General features: G+C 57.3%; 1 protein-coding gene across 1 annotated transcript; it reads right to left on the bottom strand.

Annotated features, from left to right (window-relative positions):
• Positions 1-3,400: 3,400 nt before the first annotated feature.
• On the bottom strand, positions 3,401-9,585 carry LAG3 (lymphocyte activating 3). The gene is made up of 8 exons (XM_055566085.1): positions 9,525-9,585; positions 9,075-9,222; positions 8,464-8,723; positions 7,562-7,825; positions 6,873-7,148; positions 4,323-4,565; positions 3,897-4,024; positions 3,401-3,613 (listed from the first exon to the last, which is right to left on the bottom strand). Exons 1-8 carry the CDS (start codon positions 9,583-9,585, stop codon positions 3,443-3,445), a joined length of 1,551 nt encoding a protein of 516 aa, XP_055422060.1. The 3' UTR covers positions 3,401-3,442.
• Between the last annotated feature and the right edge of the window lie 9,652 nt (positions 9,586-19,237).

The following is a 19,237-nucleotide window of genomic DNA, read 5'->3' as shown; positions in this document are numbered from 1 at the left end:
GGCAGACCCGAAGGAGCACCGGGTGGCCTCTCGGCTGACACACTTCACTCGGCCAAGCCCTGAACCTTGTTTGGCAGAACTCTGGATGGCAAACCTGGAGGGGGCCGACAGGTCCCTGCAGCACTGGGGATGGGGAACTCAGAGAGGCCTCTTCCCCGTCTTGGCCTATTTCTCCTTCAGGCACTGTTCCCCACCAGGATGGCAGGGTGCAAGAAAGCCCCTACAATTCCTGCCTCCTTTTTGTTTTTAAGATTTTTTTTTATGTGGACCATTAAAAAAACATTTTTTTTTTTTATTTATTTATGGCTGTGCTGGGTCTTCATTGCTGCATGGCTTTTCTCTAGTTTCGGAGAGCCAGGGCTACTCTCTAGTCACAGAGCACAGGCTTCTCACGGCAATAGCTTCTCTTATTGCAGAGCACGGACTCTAGGGTGCGCGTGCTAAGTTGCTTCAGTTGTGTCCGACTCTTTGTTGCAATGCTATGGACTGTATCCCACCGGGCTCCTCTGTCCATGGGAGTCTCCAGGCAAGAATACTGGAATGGGTTGCCATGCCCTCCTCCAGGGAATCTTCCCGACCGAGGAATGGAAACTGCATCTCCTGCGACTCCTGCATTGCAGGTGGATTCTTTACCTCTGAAACCCCTGTGACACGGCAGTAGACAACTAATACACTCCCTTCCTTCTGTTTTTTGGCTGTGTCACGCAGCTTGTGGGATCTCAGTTCCCAGACCAGGGCTTGAACTCCGGCCCCAGCAGTGAAACCCTGGAATCCTAACCACTAGGTCACCAGGGAATTCCTCTCCCTTCCTTTTTAACAAGAACCTAAGCTGAGAGTCCCTTGGACTGCAAGGAGATCCAAACAGTCCATTCTGAAGGAGATCAGCCCTGGGATTTCTTTGGAGGGAATGATTCTAAAGCTGAAACTCCAATACTTTGGCCACCTCACGCGAAGAGTTGACTCAACGGAAAAGACTCTGATGCTGGGAGGGATTAGGGGCAGGAGGAGAAGGGGACGACAGAGGATGAGATGGCTGGATGGCATCACTGACTTGATGGACGTGAGTCTGAGTGAACTCCGGGAGTTGGTGATGGACAGGGAGGCCTGGCGTGCTGCGATTCATGGGGTTGCAAAGAGTCCGACATGACTGAGCGACTAAACTGAACTGAACTGAAGCTGATTCCTCTCACAGCCCCCATGGGCTCCCTGCCTCCTGGTCGCCCCTTCCCCTCCCTCCAGCCTGGAACATCGGTTTGGAGATAAACTTGCTAATACAGGGTGGATTTGCCTGGCTCCCTGGAAGGCCCCAAGAGGACACAAAAAGGGTCCAAGCTTATCTTGCTGGATGGGGAGTGGGGCTGGGGGCCAGAGGGGCAGGAGGAGGAATGTGAGACCCCCCCTAGGAGAGACCCCACAGAGACAGTGGGAGGGGAGAATTAATCAAAGGAGAGCTGCTGTTCCCTGCCCCCACCCCCTGCCTGCTCTTCCTCCCTCCCTCTGCTCTTCTCTTCCTCAGTGGGTGGAGGAGCAGGTGGCCTCTTGTCCCCTCCCTGTCCCCTTTGTGCAGGAACTCGGGGAAGTCCCTGCACGAAGCCCATGAATCCTCAGTGACTCCTCTCAGAAGCCCAAAGGGCAAGAGGGTGTCACCCCGTAGAGAGGAAAATGCCACCCACAGAACTTTCCAGGAAACCCCTGCCCCTTTAAAACCTGCCCAAAGAGCGGGTATTGGGTCTTCTGGCAGCCCCCCAGCAAGGGGTGGGGATGGTGTTTAACAGGATGCTCAAAGAGTCCTTGGGCCTCTCCTTACAGTGCCACCATCCCTGGCCAGCCCAGAGCCTCTTTTGTGCACTTCTGCCTGTGACAAGACAAGGGTCACCACCATCCTAAGGTTGGGGACCTCAGGTGCCCTCAAACCGATGCCCCTCCCCACCAGGGCTCTGCAGCCATGAAGAGGCCCCTCTCCCGGTTCTGTCCCCAAGTCTCTGACCATTGTGCCTCCACAGGGCAGGTCTTCAGCTGCGTGGTTTGTGTCTGTGTTGCTGAGCAGGGCACACCAGGTCGGGAAGTGGCAGGGGGTGGGGGCAGGGGACAGCAGCAGGCTGTCCCTTTGCAACAACCCACATCTGTGCACCGGTGCACAACCACTCCTGCCCACTTGCCCTGTGTTTCTCCTTCAGCCAGGGTGACAGACCCTTCAGCCTGAGTCCAGGCTGGGTGCCCACACACTGTAGGCAGAGGGTTGGGTCCCTCTGGGTGCGGTTGGGCTGAGTCCCGCTGTGTGTGTGTGTGTGTGTGTGTGTGTGTGTGTGTGCGCGCGTGTGCTCTGCTAAAGCACTGTCTCTCAAGCCCCAGAGGAACATTCCCCTCTTAGACAGACAAACACAGACAGAGGGAGGGGGACAGGTGGGCTTGCTGCTTTCCTCCTTCACAAATGGATGCTTGGCCCTTTTATCATCTGATGTTTGCAACAACCCCTTTGGGTGCATCATCATCCCATTTAACAGGTGAAGAAACTGAGACTCAGAGACTAGCTCTGGTCACATCAGCTCATCCAGGATCAGAAGCCAGGTCTCCTGACCTCTGAAGCTTTAGCGGCAGCCAGTGTCTGCTTTTGTTCCCCACTTGGGGACTTGTTCCCAGGACTCCCCTGGGGACCCGGTGACGTGTCCTGAGGGTGCACAAGGCAGGAGACCGCTGCCGGGTCACGCTCATGTGCAGACCGTGGACAGTGCAGCCACAGAGACAGAGCCAGCCCACCAGCTGCTGAGCCCCCTGGTCCCAGGTCCCTGCACTGCCAATCTGCCCCAGCTCTGTGACCTCCGGTGGTGTGTGACACACAGTGACCGCTGGGTGGCAGTGTGTTCTCGTGCCTGGGAACAGACAGGTCACCCATGGCTGCGGAACATGGGGGTGGGGTGGAGGCTGCCACTCAGAAAGGTTAAGCGACGCCCCCCTCTCGGAGAGGACTCGACCGGCAGGGCTGCTCCAAGAGTGTGTGTGTGTGTGTGTGTGTGTGTGTGTGTGTTGCAGCCAAAGGGCCAAGGACAGTGCTGAGGGTCAGGCGTGCATAGGGGGGCCAAAACAGCAAAAATAAAGGGGACCAGGGCAGCCAGCACAATGTGAGCTGAAGGATGGAGGAACGGGCTAGAGGAGTGAGGGCTTCTCAGACGTTCAGGAAAAGGACTACCCAGGAGAGAGAAAGAGCAAGACAGAGAGAGAGAGACCAGGATGACACACTTTCCAAGAAACCAGGAACAGAAAAGGGGAAGAGGTGAGCCTGGCTGGGGAAAGTAGGTCAGAAGGCCAGTGTGAGAAGGGAGCCCCAGAGGTTGGGCAGAGACAGAACATCCCCTATGCAAGAAGGGGCCAGACTCAGGCTTGCTGCTGACGGGGAGTTTATTTGGATTGAGCTGCGGAGATGAGGGTGGCTTCCTGCTGCAGGTCAGGGATGCTCTGGCTGCAGCTGTGGCTGAGACTCCAGCTCAGGTTCCGGTTCCGGTTCTACCTCCGGATCTGGTTCTGGCTCCAGCTCTGGCTCCAGCTCCCCTGTCTTGCTCGAAGCCTGAGAGGGGTGAGTCCCATGCTCTAAGGCAGAGAATCTTCTGGGTCGCCACTGCGGGAAGAAGACATGGAGGGTAGGAGGAGGAAGAGGGGAAAGGGAAGAAGCTATTCTTCCCAGCTCCCTCCCTGCCTATCTGATCCCAGGCCATTCAGCACCCCTACCCCACCCCACCCTGTGAGCCTTCCCTGGGTCCTTTGGACACAAGGCATCCCTGGAGTGCAGAGGCTCATGAAGAGGGACTCTGAAGCAAGTTCAGGGTCCACTTTGCTCATCTTCCTCAGAAAGGGGTGCCAGACAGCATGCTGAGGACTGGGGAGGGAGGTTCCCGGCTTACCTGTCTTCTCCAAAGGTGAAAGCTAAAGGCTCCAGTCACCAACAGAAGCAGGAACAGGAGACCAAGGATGAGGAGAGGGAGGTGAGCTGTTCTCCCCGCCCCCAGGGCTCTCCCAGAGCGCTGGGCACCTACTGAGAGAGGACAGGATTGGAACAGAGACACACACACACACACACCACACACAGGGTCTCGGCTGGAAGGACATCTAGCCACACTCCCATATTTTACAGACAATGAAACCCGGAGAGTTTAAGGGACTTGTCCAGGGTCACTCAGCTAATTCGTGGTGGAAGTGGGTCGGGCCTTGACAAGAGCTCATAGTCAGCTCCCTGGTTGGAAAGGGAAGAGTGGGGGTGGGATTCGGTCTGGAAGTGGGATGGAGGGGGCTGGTCTGGAGCTGGGGTTGTGGCGCTGTGGGTCTCGGACCTGGATGAGACAGCTCAGTGAGATATACCGCGGTCCCGAGAAGCCTCTGCCCCTGGTACAGACGGCACTGCCAGGGCTGAGAGAGGGGTCTGGCGTCCGGTGTCAGCAGCCAGGGGCCTGGGGAACTCCTCTGAGACTGCTTGTCCAGGGGGCTCCACACAAAGCGCTCTTGTCCAGATGCTGGAGTCACCGCACAGAAGGGTTTTCTCAGGCTGCCAGATGATCCATAGGGCTTGGGAGTGACTGAAAAAATAGAGGGAAGAGATCTTTGGGGGACCTGATCCCCTTCCTTGAAAGCATAGGTTCTGCCCAAGTCTTTATTCACCTGGGCTCTGACTGGGTGAACTTGAGGAGAGGAGATCAGGGTCAAGGCCAAATTAATCTCAAGACAAAGTTCTGATCAGGTCACTCTGCTACCCCCAAACTTTCCAGGCTCCCTACTGCCTTGGGGGGAATGTTCAAACTCAAACTGGCCCGGAGGGATCACATAAACAGGTATCTTTTCAGATTCTTTTTTGTGACTTTTATTCAAAGACTCAGCACCCCCAATATCAGTCACGTGAGTTGGTCCCCAGAAGACTTTGCACTTTTTCTGCCTCCATGCTATGGCTTACATCTGTGTCCCCTAAATGAACCCTGTTCCCATTTCTGAATGTCTAGAAAGCAGACCAACTGATCTAGAGATGGGACTTCCCTGGTGGCTCAGATGGGAAAGAATCCACCTGCAATGCAGGAGACCTGGGTTCGATCCCTAGGTCTAGAGACAGAGCACTGGAAGCCATGTGGTGAGGGATGGGGGTAGGAGGAGACAACCGATGAAGGACCTTGAGCTGACCGTGGTGTACAGGCCCCTGAAGACTTGATGGCATAGATACCCGAGTTTAGCCCCAACCTGGCTCTTTCCAGCTATGTGACTTTGAGAAAGTTCCTTCTCTGTAAAACACAGACAACAGTATTTCTCCCTGGTGGTCCGGTGGTTAAGAATCATCCTTCTAATGCAGGGGACACAGTTTCGATCCCTGGTCAGGGAACTAAGATCCCACATGGCAACTAAGCCTTTGCACCACAACTACTGAGCTCTGATGCTACAACTAGAGAGAAGCTGGCATGCCACAATGAAGACCCCACAACCCACAATGACGTGAGTAGATATTTTTAAAATTCATGATAATAAAAAAGAAGATGACCTTGGACAGAAAGAACTGGTAGACTGTGGCAACTGATTAGGAGGAAGGAGGCCAGGTTTCAGGATGAGTAGAACATGATTGGAGTTACTGATGCAGAAGTGACTTAGCAAGAGGACTGGATATGAGGAAAAGATGGGGTTCAGAGTGAGGCTAAGTGTGGGTACCATATCTAGGTAGAGATACGTGGGAAACAAGTGGAAATTCAGCCCTGGTCTTTGAGATATGGGTTATTTACTAGTAGATTCATTTATTCATTCAACCAATATACATTATTAAGCACCTACTATGTGCACACATACATGCTAAGTTGCTTCAGTCATGTCTGACTCTTTGCAACCCTACGGATGATAGTCTGCCAGGCTCCTTTGTCCATGGGATTCTCCAGGCAAGAATACTGGGTTTCTATGTCCTCCTCCAAGGGATCTTCCTGATCCAGGGATCGAACCAGCATCTCTTATGTCTCCTGCGGTGGCAGGTGGCTTCTTTACTACTAGCACCACCTATGTGGCACTACTATTTAGTGGCCACAGATGAGCACTGCAGACACAGACAAGCTGTGATAGTTACCGATCAATCAACACATACTTTCTGAGTCTGGTGTTTTCTCCTATGTTTCTTTTACACTGTCTTGAAAAGCCCTCATTCAGTAAATATTTGCTGACTGTGAAAGTCGTTTAGCCGTGTCTGACTCTTTGCAAACCCATGGACCATACAGTCCATGGAAAATTCTCCAGGCCAGAATACTGAAGTGGGTAGCTTTTCCCTTCTCCAGGGGATCTTTCCAACCCAGGGATCAAACCCACGTCTCTTGCCTTACAGGCAGATTCTTTACCAGCTGAGCCACAGGGAAGCCCAAGAATACTGGAATTGGTAGCCTATCCCTTCTCCAGCGGATCTTCCAGACCCAGGAATCGAACTGGGTCTCCTCCATTGCAGGTGGATTCTTTATCAACTGAGCTATCAGGGAAGCCCTATTTACTGACTATGGGACTGATTTATCAACTCCCCCCCAGTCCAGACTGCCTCCTGCAACTTTAACTCAATCCCTGGCTCCAAAGTGGGCAAGGATTCTGAAAATAAATATTCCACCTCTTTGGAACCATTCAAACTTCTGTGACCTCTCCTTCTAACTTCTCTGACCCTCCCCCCAATTCAGAGCCGGGGAGTCCCTTACAGAAGAGTGGAACATTCATCCAGTGACTCAGGGGAGATTTTCAGTTTCTGTTCATTATATGGGGGCGAGAAAAGAAGAGGCCAAGGGGGCAGCCCGCACAAGTGTGCCCAGGGGGCTGGCATCATGAGGTGGACTTGCCCAGTCTTTGCCCAACCAACCTGCTCTTCCTGTCTTGTCCCACCTGCTAACCTGTGATGACTGCCAAAGTGACAGTGGCACTGAGCTGCCGCCCTTGCAAGTGGATGCGGCAGGTGTAGGTCCCGGCCTGAGCCTGACCCACAGCCTCCAGTCGAAGGGTAAAGTTGTCCCGGTCTCCAGCCACCAGGAGATCAGGGCCTCCCCCGGGCGGGGTCCACAGGGCAGTGAGAGAAGACTGGATCCCCACACCGGGAGGCAGGCGGCAGGGCAGCTCCACCTTGGAACCGGCTCCAGCGTACACTGTCAGAGGGGCTCGGGGCTCCAGGCCTGCGGAGAAAAGGGAACCCCGAGTTAAAGCTGAGGAGTACAGAGGGGCTGGAGCACTAGGTCTGCGGGGGAGGCGGGCAGAAACATGAAGGAAGTGGTCCGGTTTAAAGGGTGCTAAGGAGCAGAACAAGGTGGATGAACAAAGGATGCCAAGAATGCCCAAGGCGGGCTGGCAAGCGGAAGACCAAAGGCTGGCAAGGGAGGCTGGATGGCCCAGAGAAAAGCTCGAAGGGGAAAAGCTAAGGAAAGGCCATAAAGGGAAAAAGAAAGGGGTGGGACAGCGAGGCCCAGAGTAATCACAGGTTTCATCCACTGCCGGAGACTTGATCTGGGGGCTCAGAAGTCAGCAGAAGGTGTCGGGGGGGGGCAGGAAGGGGTTGTGGTCAAGTGTGAAGGCAGACTGGAGGAGTTACCCAGAACAGCCAGGTTGTACGTGATGGAGACATTGAAGCCATCTCTGTAGGTGAGACTGCAGCCCCAGGTCCCAGAGTCCAAGGAGCTGACTTGGGGCAGAAAGAGGAAGTTTCCAACTAAGTGGTGATGTGGGGACTCCTGAACAGGGACTCTGCCTGGGCCTCGGAACCAGTGCACGGAGGCTGGGAGGTCAGGGCGGCTGAAGGAGCAGTTCAAGACGACCCAACTGGAGGTCCACAGAGGCCCTGGGGGGCTGGCGGTCACTGGACAGACAGAGAAGGTTGATCAGCCTGCTTGCCCAACACATCAGGTCAGCTAAGCTGGAAGCTCCTGGAAACAGGCACCTGGTTGTAGACCTTGTCTTCTCCCTCCCAACCCTCCTCCAGACCACCTACTCAGCCCAGAGCCTGGCCCCTGGAGGTGCTTCAAATACAAGCCCAAGAGTCAGGTGCCTACTTCCCCCACCCCCTGCCTCCAGTTCACTTGGCTTGGCCTACCCTCCCTTTCTCCAGATCTTCCTTGAGGATCTCTTTAAGCCCACTCTCTGAGTTACAGGTATCTAAATTGAGTCACTCCAGCCCCTCAGTCTCCCCTCCAAGGGGTGCCTCCCCTCCTCCACCCTGGCACTCCAGCTGTGGGTGGGGGAAGGAGAGCTCAAGGGGTGATACGATCTCTCCACCGTGCCCTCCCCACCCCCCAACGTGCTTCTCTGGGGGCACCTCCCATCCTGCAGACAGGCTCACCACCCCCTTCCGCCCCTGGGCTGGAAGCTCTCCGGCAGGGCCAGGGGCGCATCCTTAGAAGCACAAGCAGCCTCTGCCCTGCCCTTCCTGCCTCCTGGGCTGCGGGATACCGAGAGCCCTCCTCCCAGCCTCGCTCCCTGCGTCCCGCCCCCACCTACCCGCCGCCTGGCCCACGCGCAGACGGAGGCGGCAGGCAAGGGCGCGGTTCCCGAAGCGCACGGCGGCGTGGTACTCGCCGGCGTCGGCGCGTCGGGCCGGGCGCAGCCACAGCGAGAAGTCCCCGCGCTGGAGGCCCATTTCTTCCAGCTGCACGCGGGGCTGCAGGGGCAGCTTGCCAATGCGCAGGCCTCCGGGGGCCAGCCTCAGCACTGTGTAGCGGCGGGGCCCGGGACCCCGGGGGGTGGGCGCCGCGGAGCCACTGGACGGGAGAGAAAGATGGGACTGAGAAATCCGAGGGGAAGAAGCCCCGGGGAAGAGGCAGTCCAACCACACCTTGAGGATGAGGGAGCCCACCCACAGGGAAGATTTCTGAACTGCTAACCGTCCTGTCCCCTCGTTCCGATTGGGCCAGCACCATCCACTACCGGAGAGGCAGCCGTGCCTGGGGATGCAGGTGTGAGGGTAGCAGTCTGCAGAGGATGGGGGGAGGGGCAGGAATAGGGGGGCGCCTCTGTATTTACAGAGGGCTGGGTTGGGCTTTAGAGCCTAAATCTAGATGCCATTACCGCTGAATCTGGGGGTCCCTGTCATCGCAGTTTGGGGTGCATACCTCTCTGGTACATGCTGCCAAGTGACTTGTCTTGTCCGTGGAAGGCTGAGATCCTGGAGGGGGATTGTGGGGCTGCAGGGGAGCTGGGCAGGAGCCCCCTCCTGGGCCCACACCACTGGGACCTCTGCCCCGGGCTCTGGAGCCTCCACTGGGGAGGAAAAGAGAGGCCAAGGGGAGGGGCCATGAGCCGAGAGACTTCAAAGCAGAAAAGGAGCCTCAGTGTTTTCCGAGGGAGAAACTGGGCAGAAGGGAGACCTTGGGTTTCTGCCCCTTCCCTGCCAAGGGGGAGATGAAGAGAGATTTGGGGGGCTGAAAATGGCCCCGAGGAAGGCATAGGAGAATCCACCCAATCTAAGGACCTTGGCATCTGTGTGGTCACCGAGAGCTCCCTGCTGAACTTCTGCTATGGGTCTGGAGGTCAACCCTCCCAGAGAGTCGTCCCCATCTTACCTGCAGCCGCGCATAGGAGTTGCAGAAACAGCCAGACCTGGAACCAAGCCTCCCACAGCATCTCCCCCGAGGCCTGGACCACACAACACTCCAAAGGGAAGAGTTCGGAAAGTGGGGAAGGACTAAAGTTTGAAAGAGAGGTTCTGCAATGAGGGAGTCAGAGGAAGAGAATCTAGAAAAAAGAGGGATGGAGGCTTGGAGAGAGAGGGAGGAACCAGTGACCAGAAGCTGGAGTCTAGAGGAAAGCCAGACAGATCAGGTAGCCTGAGGCGGGGGTCAGGGGAGGGGTGGGGGTCCCCAGGAAAGGGCAGGGTGCGGGCAGAGTGGAGGCACAGTGGCTGTCTTGAGCTGGAGGCTGTTCTTCTGCTCCCAGGGCCCTGGCCCCTGTCCCTTCTGCCTTCCCTCCACCTTCCCCACTTCCCCTCCCCATTGCCCCCCCCAACACCCCAGGGCTCACGGTTTCGCTTCGCAGTGGAAAGTCTGAGGGGGCTGATTCCCAGCAGCGTTACCCTCCACCCTTGTGGTGGCGCTCCCCTTGTTTATTTCCTCAGTCCTGGGTGTCCCCACCGCCCCCTCCCCCTCCCCCACCCTTGACTTCTCTTTCCCGGGGGAACTTCTGCCTCGAAGTACCCACTTGCTCATTTCTGAATTGCCTCCCCAGGCCCCAGGTTCATACTTTCTTGGCAAGCCCTTCCCTTGGTGCTCATCCCTTAATGTCCCAGAACTTTATTACCCTGTCCACCTGCCTCCCTACCCATCAAATGACCCCTAGAAGCTTTATTGAACTCTAAAAGATGTTAGGTCTGAAGGGCACCCTAAGCACAGGGGATAGAATAGCTATACTGTATTATGTTTTCATTATGTGCTGGGCATTGCAATGCAGGGCATTAACTCATGAAATCTAATCTTATCCCCCAATGTACATATGCGTAAACTGAGGCAGGATCAGAGATTAAACAGTTTGCCAAGGTCAGGGAGTCTGAAGACAAAAGTTGTGTGTGTGTAGTACTGATGCCAGGTGACTTATACGTGTCTTCTCATCTTTATTTTTTTGTTATTATTTTTTGGCCATGCAGCTTGCGGGATCTTAGTTCCCTGACTAGGGATCAAACCCTCACCCCCAGCAGTGGAAGCCTGTAGTTTTAACCACTGGACTGCCAATGAAGTTCCCAATCTTCTCATCTTTTGGGGTGAATGGCATCAATGAATCACACACTCCTGTGATTAGACCTCTGTGTAATCCGCAGGCTCTCCCAATCCAGAGCTTCTGAACTAAGAGGGTGATATGGAAAAAATGCAGAAATCCTGCAGCTCAAACTCAGGAAAAACTGAGGCAGAACTAGGAAAGGAAGCCTGAGAAGGCCAGAGGGGAACTCATGCTTCCTACCCCGCCCAGGCAAAGGAGCCAAAACTCAAGCAGGCCTGGGACCACAAGACGCCCTGGAGTTCTCCCAGCTTGACCAGGAGGTAGCTGACTTCCTCGGTGCCAGCCAACTCTCACTGGAGGCCAAGATTTAGGCCGCTTGCCCTCTCCCACTTCAGGGGCAGGACTTCCTGTTTCTGAGGCTACTTCTGTGCCTGGCTCAGCACGGTAGGGCTTGGTAGCTTTCCACTGGGCTCAGCAGTGTCTAGCCTGGTGGGGGCTCGCAGCACAGGGGGTGTGTATGGCTGGGAGGAGCATCACCAGGAACTCAAAACCAGGACGCCAGTCGGCTCTCAGAGCCACAGCGCCCCCTGTCCACCCCGGAGTGCAGCAGTTATCTTCTCAAGGCGGTGGAGGGTGGGGTGGTAGGAAGGTACTGCTGCTTTTTCAGAGGGGAAGGGTCCAGACAGAATGTGCCCTGGGCCACCCTCCTCGCTCTGTCCCGGGAAAGCAGGAGACAGGTTAAAAACAGAAGCGCGACCGTTTCTTTATTAAATTATACAAAAAAAGGGGAGGGGAGGGGAGGGGGGGCAGCTGTGGGGCTCGGCCCCAACCCTGGCCCCACCCCGTCCTGGCGCTGTCTGAGAGAAAGGGATCTGAGGGAGGAGACCCAGGGATCAGGCAGGGTAGGGACGGGCAGGGCAGGATGGCATGAGGCTGGGATGCAGAGGTTAGGAAGGAGAGGCTATTGAAGGAGGGAGGGGCTGGCTGTGGGAAGGGCGGGGAGAGAGGAAGGAGAGGGAGGGGGGTGACTGGGGACCAGCTGGGGAGCTCAGATGGAGCAGGTAAGGAGGTGGAAGATGGCAGTGAGGATGTAGGTGCGGCATGAGAAGGCTGGGGGGAGAGAGGGCAGAAACTCTGGCGCGGGGCCCAGAGCAGGGAGCCAGGTGAAGAGTGGTTGCACGCGGCGCTCCCTACCCCCACCTCCGGGCCCCGAGGGGCCTCCCACCACCCCCAGCCCACTGGCAGGGGGCTCATGCCGACGCCCCATTTTCTGTCTTCTGCCGCTTGGGATCCGCTTCATCCTGTGGAGAGGGAAAGAGCTAGGGTAGCTGTCAACCAGGAGAGGGACCGCCCCTGTCCTGCTCCAGCCCACCCCGCCCTGCACCCCTGCACCACCAGCATCTCGGTCCAAATCCAAGGGCTCCCGGCCCTGCTGCATCCCTGACAGCCCCTCAAGCCCGCAATCCAGCCCAAACCTCCTCTTCAGCAGCTCTCTTCAGCGCGGGCCCTTCGTCCTCATCTTCTTCTTCTTCCTCATCTGAGGAGCCAGAAATGGGTCATTGGGGGAAGGGCTGGAAGCTCCAGCAGAGACCCCCTGTGGCGGCCCTCAGCCCTGCTTTTAGTTCTTCAAACCCACCCTGACGGTTCCCCGCCCCTCCCCACCTTCCTCGTCCCCTTCATCCTCCTCCTCGCCGTCTTCGGCAGTTTCTTCTTCTTCCTCCTCGGCGCCGTTCTCCTCCTCCTGCGGGGACCGGGAGAGGGAGGCGTCAGGCTAGCCCAGTGCCTCCACCCATCGTCCCCGCCAATGGCAAGGGGCCTGGGCGGGGCCCGGGGCAGGGCGACTTGGTGGGCGGGGTCACAGAAAGGCTGGCCCCGGGGGAACGTGGCTGGGGGCCCAGTGGGCAGGTGACCCCTGCACACCTCCACCACTTCTTTCTTTCGCTCTTTCCGGCCTGCCTTCTCCTCTACCTTCTCTTTCTTCTCCTTCAGGTCCTACAAGAGAGAGAAAGAGGTCACCTTCCTCTGACCACACAGGATCTGCTGCCCTTAATTCCCTCCAGCTGCACTTCTCCCTCTGCAGTGAGCTTGTGTGTCAAGTTGCTCAGACTCTTTGCGACCCCATGGACTGTTGCCCGCCAGGCTCCTCTGTCCATGGGATTCTCCAGGCAAGAATACTGGAGTTGGGTTGCCATTCCCTTCTCCCAGGAATTGAACCCAGGTCTCCCACATTGAAGATTATTTACTGTCGAGCCACCACCAGGGAAGCCCCAGTAAGCTTAGAGGGGTGGAAAATGGAAAAGGTGGCCAGGGCGGCTCAGAAGACACAGCAGAGGCCCCAGGGTCGCTGCTGCCGCAAAGGGGCTAAGACCAGACTGCTTCCCCAAGGGAGGAGGAAGAGTGATGAAGCCAGGGGAAAGGCAGTCAAGGTAATCGCCTTCCACCCCCACCAAGCTCTGCCCAGCCTCACCGGCTGAAGAGTTCAGCTCAGCAAAGCAAATCTCCCTCCATCTGCTCGCAGCCCTGACGCCCCACCCCCTCTTGAGGTCCCTCCTTCGCCTGCCCCCTCCCACTGAAGGCCCAGCTCTGCCTTTTGTCTACCTCTGGGGCCTTTTCCTGAGGACTCTCTCCTGGGCATCCCTTCCTGCTTCCCCCTCAGCTTCGAAAGCCTTCGTTTCTCTCCGTCTGCGTGCCCCCTCGTCTTCAGGCTCCTACCTGGCCCAACACTACAGGAATAGGGAGAGCCCCTGGGGGATAACTCCCAGTGTCCCCCTCTCACCTCTGCCCACTCCTGGCCAAGGGGGCTTCCTCCTCCCGACCACCTGGAGTGTGCTCATGGGCAGTGTGTACCCTGGTGTGGTGTGTGCGCTGGTGTGTAGAAGGGCAGGAGTGACCATTTCTGGGGGATGTAGGGTGAGTAGAGTAAGGGAAACGTGGAAGGGGAAGTCTATGGGACAGGACATGGTACAGGAAGAGACATAAGGTCTGTGTGGGTGGGATGGGAAAGCGGGTGAGAATAAGGTACCTGCCTGGAGTCCCCTCCCTCCACACACTGGTCCCTCGCTCCTCCTCAAGACCCCAGCAGGCACACCTTTGATGTCTTGTCTTGATGTGATGTGGCTGAGAGAGGTGCTCACAAGAGTCCCCACTCTCAGGGGACACCACAGTGGTTCTTCCCATTGACATTCCAGTCCTCTCTCCACCCCACCCCTTGGCAGGCACTGTGGTGCTCTGGATGATCAGATGGGATCTGGTATTGGTGTGCAACTCTATATCCGATTCCATGGGGATGGAAGTTTTCTGGGTGAGTGGATCACCCTGGGACGGTGTGTCCTTTCTGGAGCAGGGTTGGGGGTAGGACAGAGGTTTGGTGTGGGGGTGGTTGGCCAGGCGGGACGCTCAATTCCCTTCTCCCTTTATGGGGCACGCAAAACACTAGCTCCTCTCACTCCAACTGCGTTTCTCCATGCCACTTTGCTGTCCTCATTTCTCTGCCAGATGGTCACTATGGCATTTCTCCTACCTGGTGGGCTTCCCCCTACAGCCTTGGCCTGGGGAGTCTTGGCTCCTCTCTGGGGGTCCCAGCACCAGATCTGCATGGCCCTGGCCCAAGTTTCTCATGGGGCTGATGCAGTGGGGGAGAGTGAGTGACTGCCAGGGAGGGAGGGAGTCTACCAGAGGCCAAAGTCCAAGGGGCCGGGCCCTCTCCTAACCTGTCTGGTCCCGTCCAGTCCTTCTGGTCACTGTCCTTTTATGATCCTTTTCCAGGGGGGTATGTGACCTAGGTCTTATGCTAAGCAACTCTCTGGCCTCATTTACTCAGCACAGGCACACACACTGACACAGGCTGACACTGATTCACACTCACGGCACAGAGGGGCGCCCACGCGATCCGGAGACACATGGCCTGGTGTTTGGGCATTCTGGCACACACTCTCGAGGCAGCACAAGGGCACAGTGGAGCTACTCGGCACTCACAAAGCGGCAACAGGGCCCCGGAACAGCTACGTCTCTGCATGCACACATGTAACTGACACGGGCAGTCCCACACACTCGCTGGATTTCAGACACACAAAGACACCTACTCAGTGAAGTCACATGCCACCGGAGGGCCGCTTGGCACACCTTGTCAGCTCGCACACGGAGCCCCTCTCTCCCACTGCCTCCAATCCCATTGGTTCCCCCTTTCACTTCCCCGGCCTCCGGGAGACCTCTGTGACCTCCTCAGCAGCCACCCCCGCCCAAGGTCGGGCTCCCAGCCCCCAAACCCTGGCCGAATTAATTTCCCCAAGCGACACTCAGCGGGTTCCCTAGGGAAATTAGAGGAAAGCTGGAAGAGAGGCAAGGGCGAAGGGATGGGGCCGGGGAAGGGAGCTGATGAGAGCAGGGGCGGCGCGATGCCATGCCATGCAGTGCTAAGCAGCCCCAGCTTTTTCGAAGGCTAGTGCCGGCCCTCTTCTGATATTTAGGAATTCAAGATTCTTTAAGTGTTGGGGGAGATGCTGGAGGACGGTTATGGGGACTAGGAAACCTGAAGGCCAGTGGAGGAAGGAATGGATACAGATGAAAAGAGAAAATAGAGGCAGTAGCTGTCTGAGCAGAGGATCGAGAGACTGTCGGGCCTCGAGGGGAGGGGCCTCGAGGAGCAGCCTCCCGGGAGAACCCTGTTTACACCAGAGGCTCTCAAACCGCTTAGTAGAGGAAGGTGAGGTCAGACTGGAAGGGGTGACGGGGGACGGGGAACCGGAGAGGGGCGGGGGGAGGGGACAGGGTAGAAGAGACGCGCAGAGCTCCGACGGGCACGGGCCGGAGTGGAAGCGCGCGAGCCGGGGCCGGAGAGGGGTGGGGACCGCGCGGGGCCGGAGCGGCCGGGCCGGGAGCCGGGCGCGCGGCGATCGGGAAGCTAGAGGGCGCTGGCGCGAGCCGCGCGGAGCGGGGCAGGCAGCGCCAGGCTGGGGCACGGGGGGAGGGCGGAGTGGGGTCCACGAGGACCCCGCGTCCGGGCAGCAGTGAGGCCGTCGGGGGTGGCCAGGGGCGCACGACTGCGCGGAGCCCGGGGGCGCGCGGGTGCCGGGCCGCAGCCGACCCCGCCCGTACCTTGGCGCTTAACTCGGCCGCTGCCTCCACGCTCTTCTCCGACATGGTGCCGGGGCCGGGGCCGGGGCTGGCGGGGAGTCGGGGTCCCGGGGCCTGGACGGAAGGGCCCTGGACGGCAGAGGCTGGCCGCGGCCGGAACCTGGCGCGGTGGCGGCGGCGGCGGCGACAGCGGCAGCGGCGGCCGCTCGGCAAGCTGGGGCTCAGGAAGAGGCGGCAGAGGCGCGCGGGGTGGGGCGGGGGTGGGTCTGGAGCGGAGACCCGCAGGGCTGCGGCCGACCGGAGGGCGGGCAGAAGGGCGGTGCGGGCGGTGGCCGGCGCACTCAGGCCGCGGTCGCTCGGTCCTCGGCTCGCCGCCCCCGCACCCGCAGAGCTGCCGCCGACCAGCCGCGGCCGCCCCCGGGCAGAGAACCCGCTTATAAAGCGGCGCTGCCCGACGGGAGGGGCTTCCCAGGGGTGGGGCAGGCGGGAGCTGGGAGGAGAGGAGAGGGGAGGGGGATGAAAGCGGAGGTTGGAGAGGTGGGGATAGGAGGATGAAAGCGAGGGGAGGGAGCGCGCGCGAGGCGGGAGGGAGCACTAGACTAGGAGGGGGAAATGGAGAGAGACTGGTCGCGGAGAATGGAGTGGGGCGCGGAGGTGGGAAGGGGTGGGGTTCCTGCGGGGAGGGACCTCCCCGAATCCCTACCCACTGCTTGCGAACGTCGAGTCTGGCTTTTGGGGGCGGACTGGAGGGATGGCCTGGATCCTGCCGACCCCCCCCCCTCCAAAAAAAGCCCCTGAGATTTTGCTAAGGGATGGGGTGGGGTGGTGGGGAAGCAGATGGAAAGGCCGGGCAGGTATTTGAGAAACCAAAAGCTGAAAGAGGAGGAAGAGGGCGGGAGCTACTTCCACTTCTCGCTGGATTTCCCCTCTCCTCCGGCATCTTCGTTCTCTGGGTGGCCTTGAGAGGGAGTGGAAGAGCAGAAAAGGCAGCCCACCCTCCGTCCTGCCCGAGGGTGACATTTGTGACCCCGGCTGGGTTCCTCCATTCCTGCTCTTGTCTAGGATCTGAGGGAAGTCAGAGGCCTTCCAATCTCCTCTCCCTTTTTTCATCTTCGACCTTTCTTATTTGCCCATCCCACCTCACTTTTCTCTGCCTGGTCCTTCCATCTCTCCTCATCCCTTCTCATCCATTTGTCTCACATCTCTCATCTTCTGTCGCCTCTTCTCCACTCCTCAGTTGCCCTCTTCTACCTCCCATCTCTGTTTGCCTTCCCTCTCTCTCCAGACAACACTGTTCTTGTCTTATCTGAGTCTGTCACCGGCCTTGCATCTTTAGCTCATCTTCCTCAACTCCTCTTCACGTCCTTATTTCCCACATTTTCCCTCTCTTGGTGTCTCCTTCTTCTGCTGCCATCTTCCCCAGCCTTTCTGGATTATATTAATAACTGCCTCCTCTACAGGGGTTTCCAGCCCACAACTGTTCCATGCACCCTCAGCTCCTTGCCCTCAGTCTCAGTCTCCTTGGGTCATTTTGAGAAGCTTGGAGTTTCAGGAGGAGACAGCAGCTGGGATGTGTAGCAAAGGTGTGGGGAAGATGGATGGAATGGAAGGCTAGGGTTTGAACCAATATATCTTTGGTGTATGTGCACTCCTGTATTTGTCCCTCAGTCATCATTTTCATTTTCTTAATAAAAAAAAGACATGACCGACTCATCGGTACCTTTTAGTCTTTGAGTCCATTAATACTCCCTCTTTTGGTCCTTTGGTGTCCACACCTCCCAATTTCTCTTTCTGACTCTTCTATCAGTTTCTCAGTCTCTGACTCCTCAAAAATCTTGGAGCCCCACCCAGGTTTTTCCTTGCCGAACTCTGTCCATCTTGCTCAGATCTTTCCATCTCTCGCTGTCTGTTTCTCTGACACACTCGCTGATGTCTTTAGCGATCTCTGACCCTCTCGATCTCTGTTCTCTCTGGCTTCATTTACCTCCCTCTTCCCCCTCCTTTCCAACACCCCCCCCCCGCCCCGCCCCAGTCTCCCTGTCTGGCTCCCTCCCCGTCAGTCTCTTTCCTCTCCCTCCCACCCTCCTTTCCTCTTCCCCTCTTCTCCACCTTGCAGCCCCGCCTGCTGTCTCGGACACCCTGCTGGGCTCTTACCCTGTTGCCCTGGTAACCGCCCCCCACTCCGGTCACCTCCACTCCCCTCCCCCCCTCCAATCACCGCCACCAACAACCTCCGTCCACCTTCCTCCTATTTTTCCTGAGAGCCAATAGAAACCCTGTTGCCAGGTGGAATGCTCATTTGAATCAGCCAATCCAGGAGCCTCACTGCTTGCCCTGCCTTATATGGGGATTTGAGGAGGGCCACTCCCCCCACTCTAGCCCCACAGGGGGCCAGCCCCTCCACTGCCCTTTCTCCCTGTCCCGCAGTGAGCCTGGGTCCCTCCCTCTCACCCTTCTATAAGGGTCTGGCCTCCCATTTCTCTAACTGGGACCACCGGGGTTAGTGTGGGCTGTGGGTTGGGCTGTGGGCTGGGCCTAAGGGCCGGGGGGTGGGATCGAGGTGTGATTAGGGAAGGGGAGGCGGAGGGAGCCGGGAATTTTGCCCAGGGAGGGGTGTCTGGGAGCGGAGGCAGCTGCAGTGGAAAATTCCAGGGAGATGGAGAGACAGAGAATGGGAATCCTGCCCCAAGGCCCAAGGGAGAGCCTTGAGAATTTAAGAGTTTGGACACTAGGGTCCGCAGGGACCAAAGGAAAAAGATCTAGAAAGCAGAAGGCCTGGATCTAAGTCCTTTCTTGCTTGAGAGAAGCACCCCTTAGCCCTCGCTGCCTGGTTGGACAGCAGATCAGTCTCCCGAAGGCTTGGCTTCACGAAAGAAAAGCTAGACAGGACACTTAGGATGAATTTGGAATGAGTGGGGTGCTGAAAGCGCACCTCCTATTCCATGGGGTTGGTCGCTGGGCCTCTGGGGCCACGAGAGTTAAGTGATACCACCCTGTCTGTTTGCGCCTTTCGAGAGCACCATCTCTGAGGCCTTGCCTGTTCTAGAGTTTTTACTCCACAGCTCAACAGAGAATTTTCCACTAGTTGAATGGGGGGAAATTCTGCTTCTTACACATTTTCTGGAGGTGGGAAAAGGGAAGCCAGGTGAGAAAGGGGGAGGCCTGAGCCCCCTGGAAACTCTGCCTTCCGACATCCTAGCAGTTCCCTCACCACTGTGGAAGATGTTCAACTCCAACTATTTCCATCTCATTCTTAAGTTAATTCTTCTCCCTCTCTAGCTTCCTGGTGTTTTGTTTTTTTTTTTCTAGCTTGCCTATTTGTTAGTTAAAGTGCTAAGGAAGGCCTAGTTAGCTATTATTCAAGGGTGGGAGTACAGAAACCTGAAAGCTGGACCCCTCCACTCCTCACTATGCTCTTCATCTCACTCCACTCCCAATGACCTCAGTTGCTATTCCTCATTTTTCCTTTGCTAAAAAAAAAAACAAAAACTTT

The sequence above is a fragment of the Bubalus kerabau genome, chromosome 1 (genome assembly GCF_029407905.1).
Source record: "Bubalus kerabau isolate K-KA32 ecotype Philippines breed swamp buffalo chromosome 1, PCC_UOA_SB_1v2, whole genome shotgun sequence".
NCBI classification, from domain to species: domain Eukaryota; kingdom Metazoa; phylum Chordata; class Mammalia; order Artiodactyla; family Bovidae; genus Bubalus; species Bubalus kerabau.
Note: the sequence above shows the minus strand (reverse complement) of the source record. Positions and strands in the feature narration are given on the sequence as shown.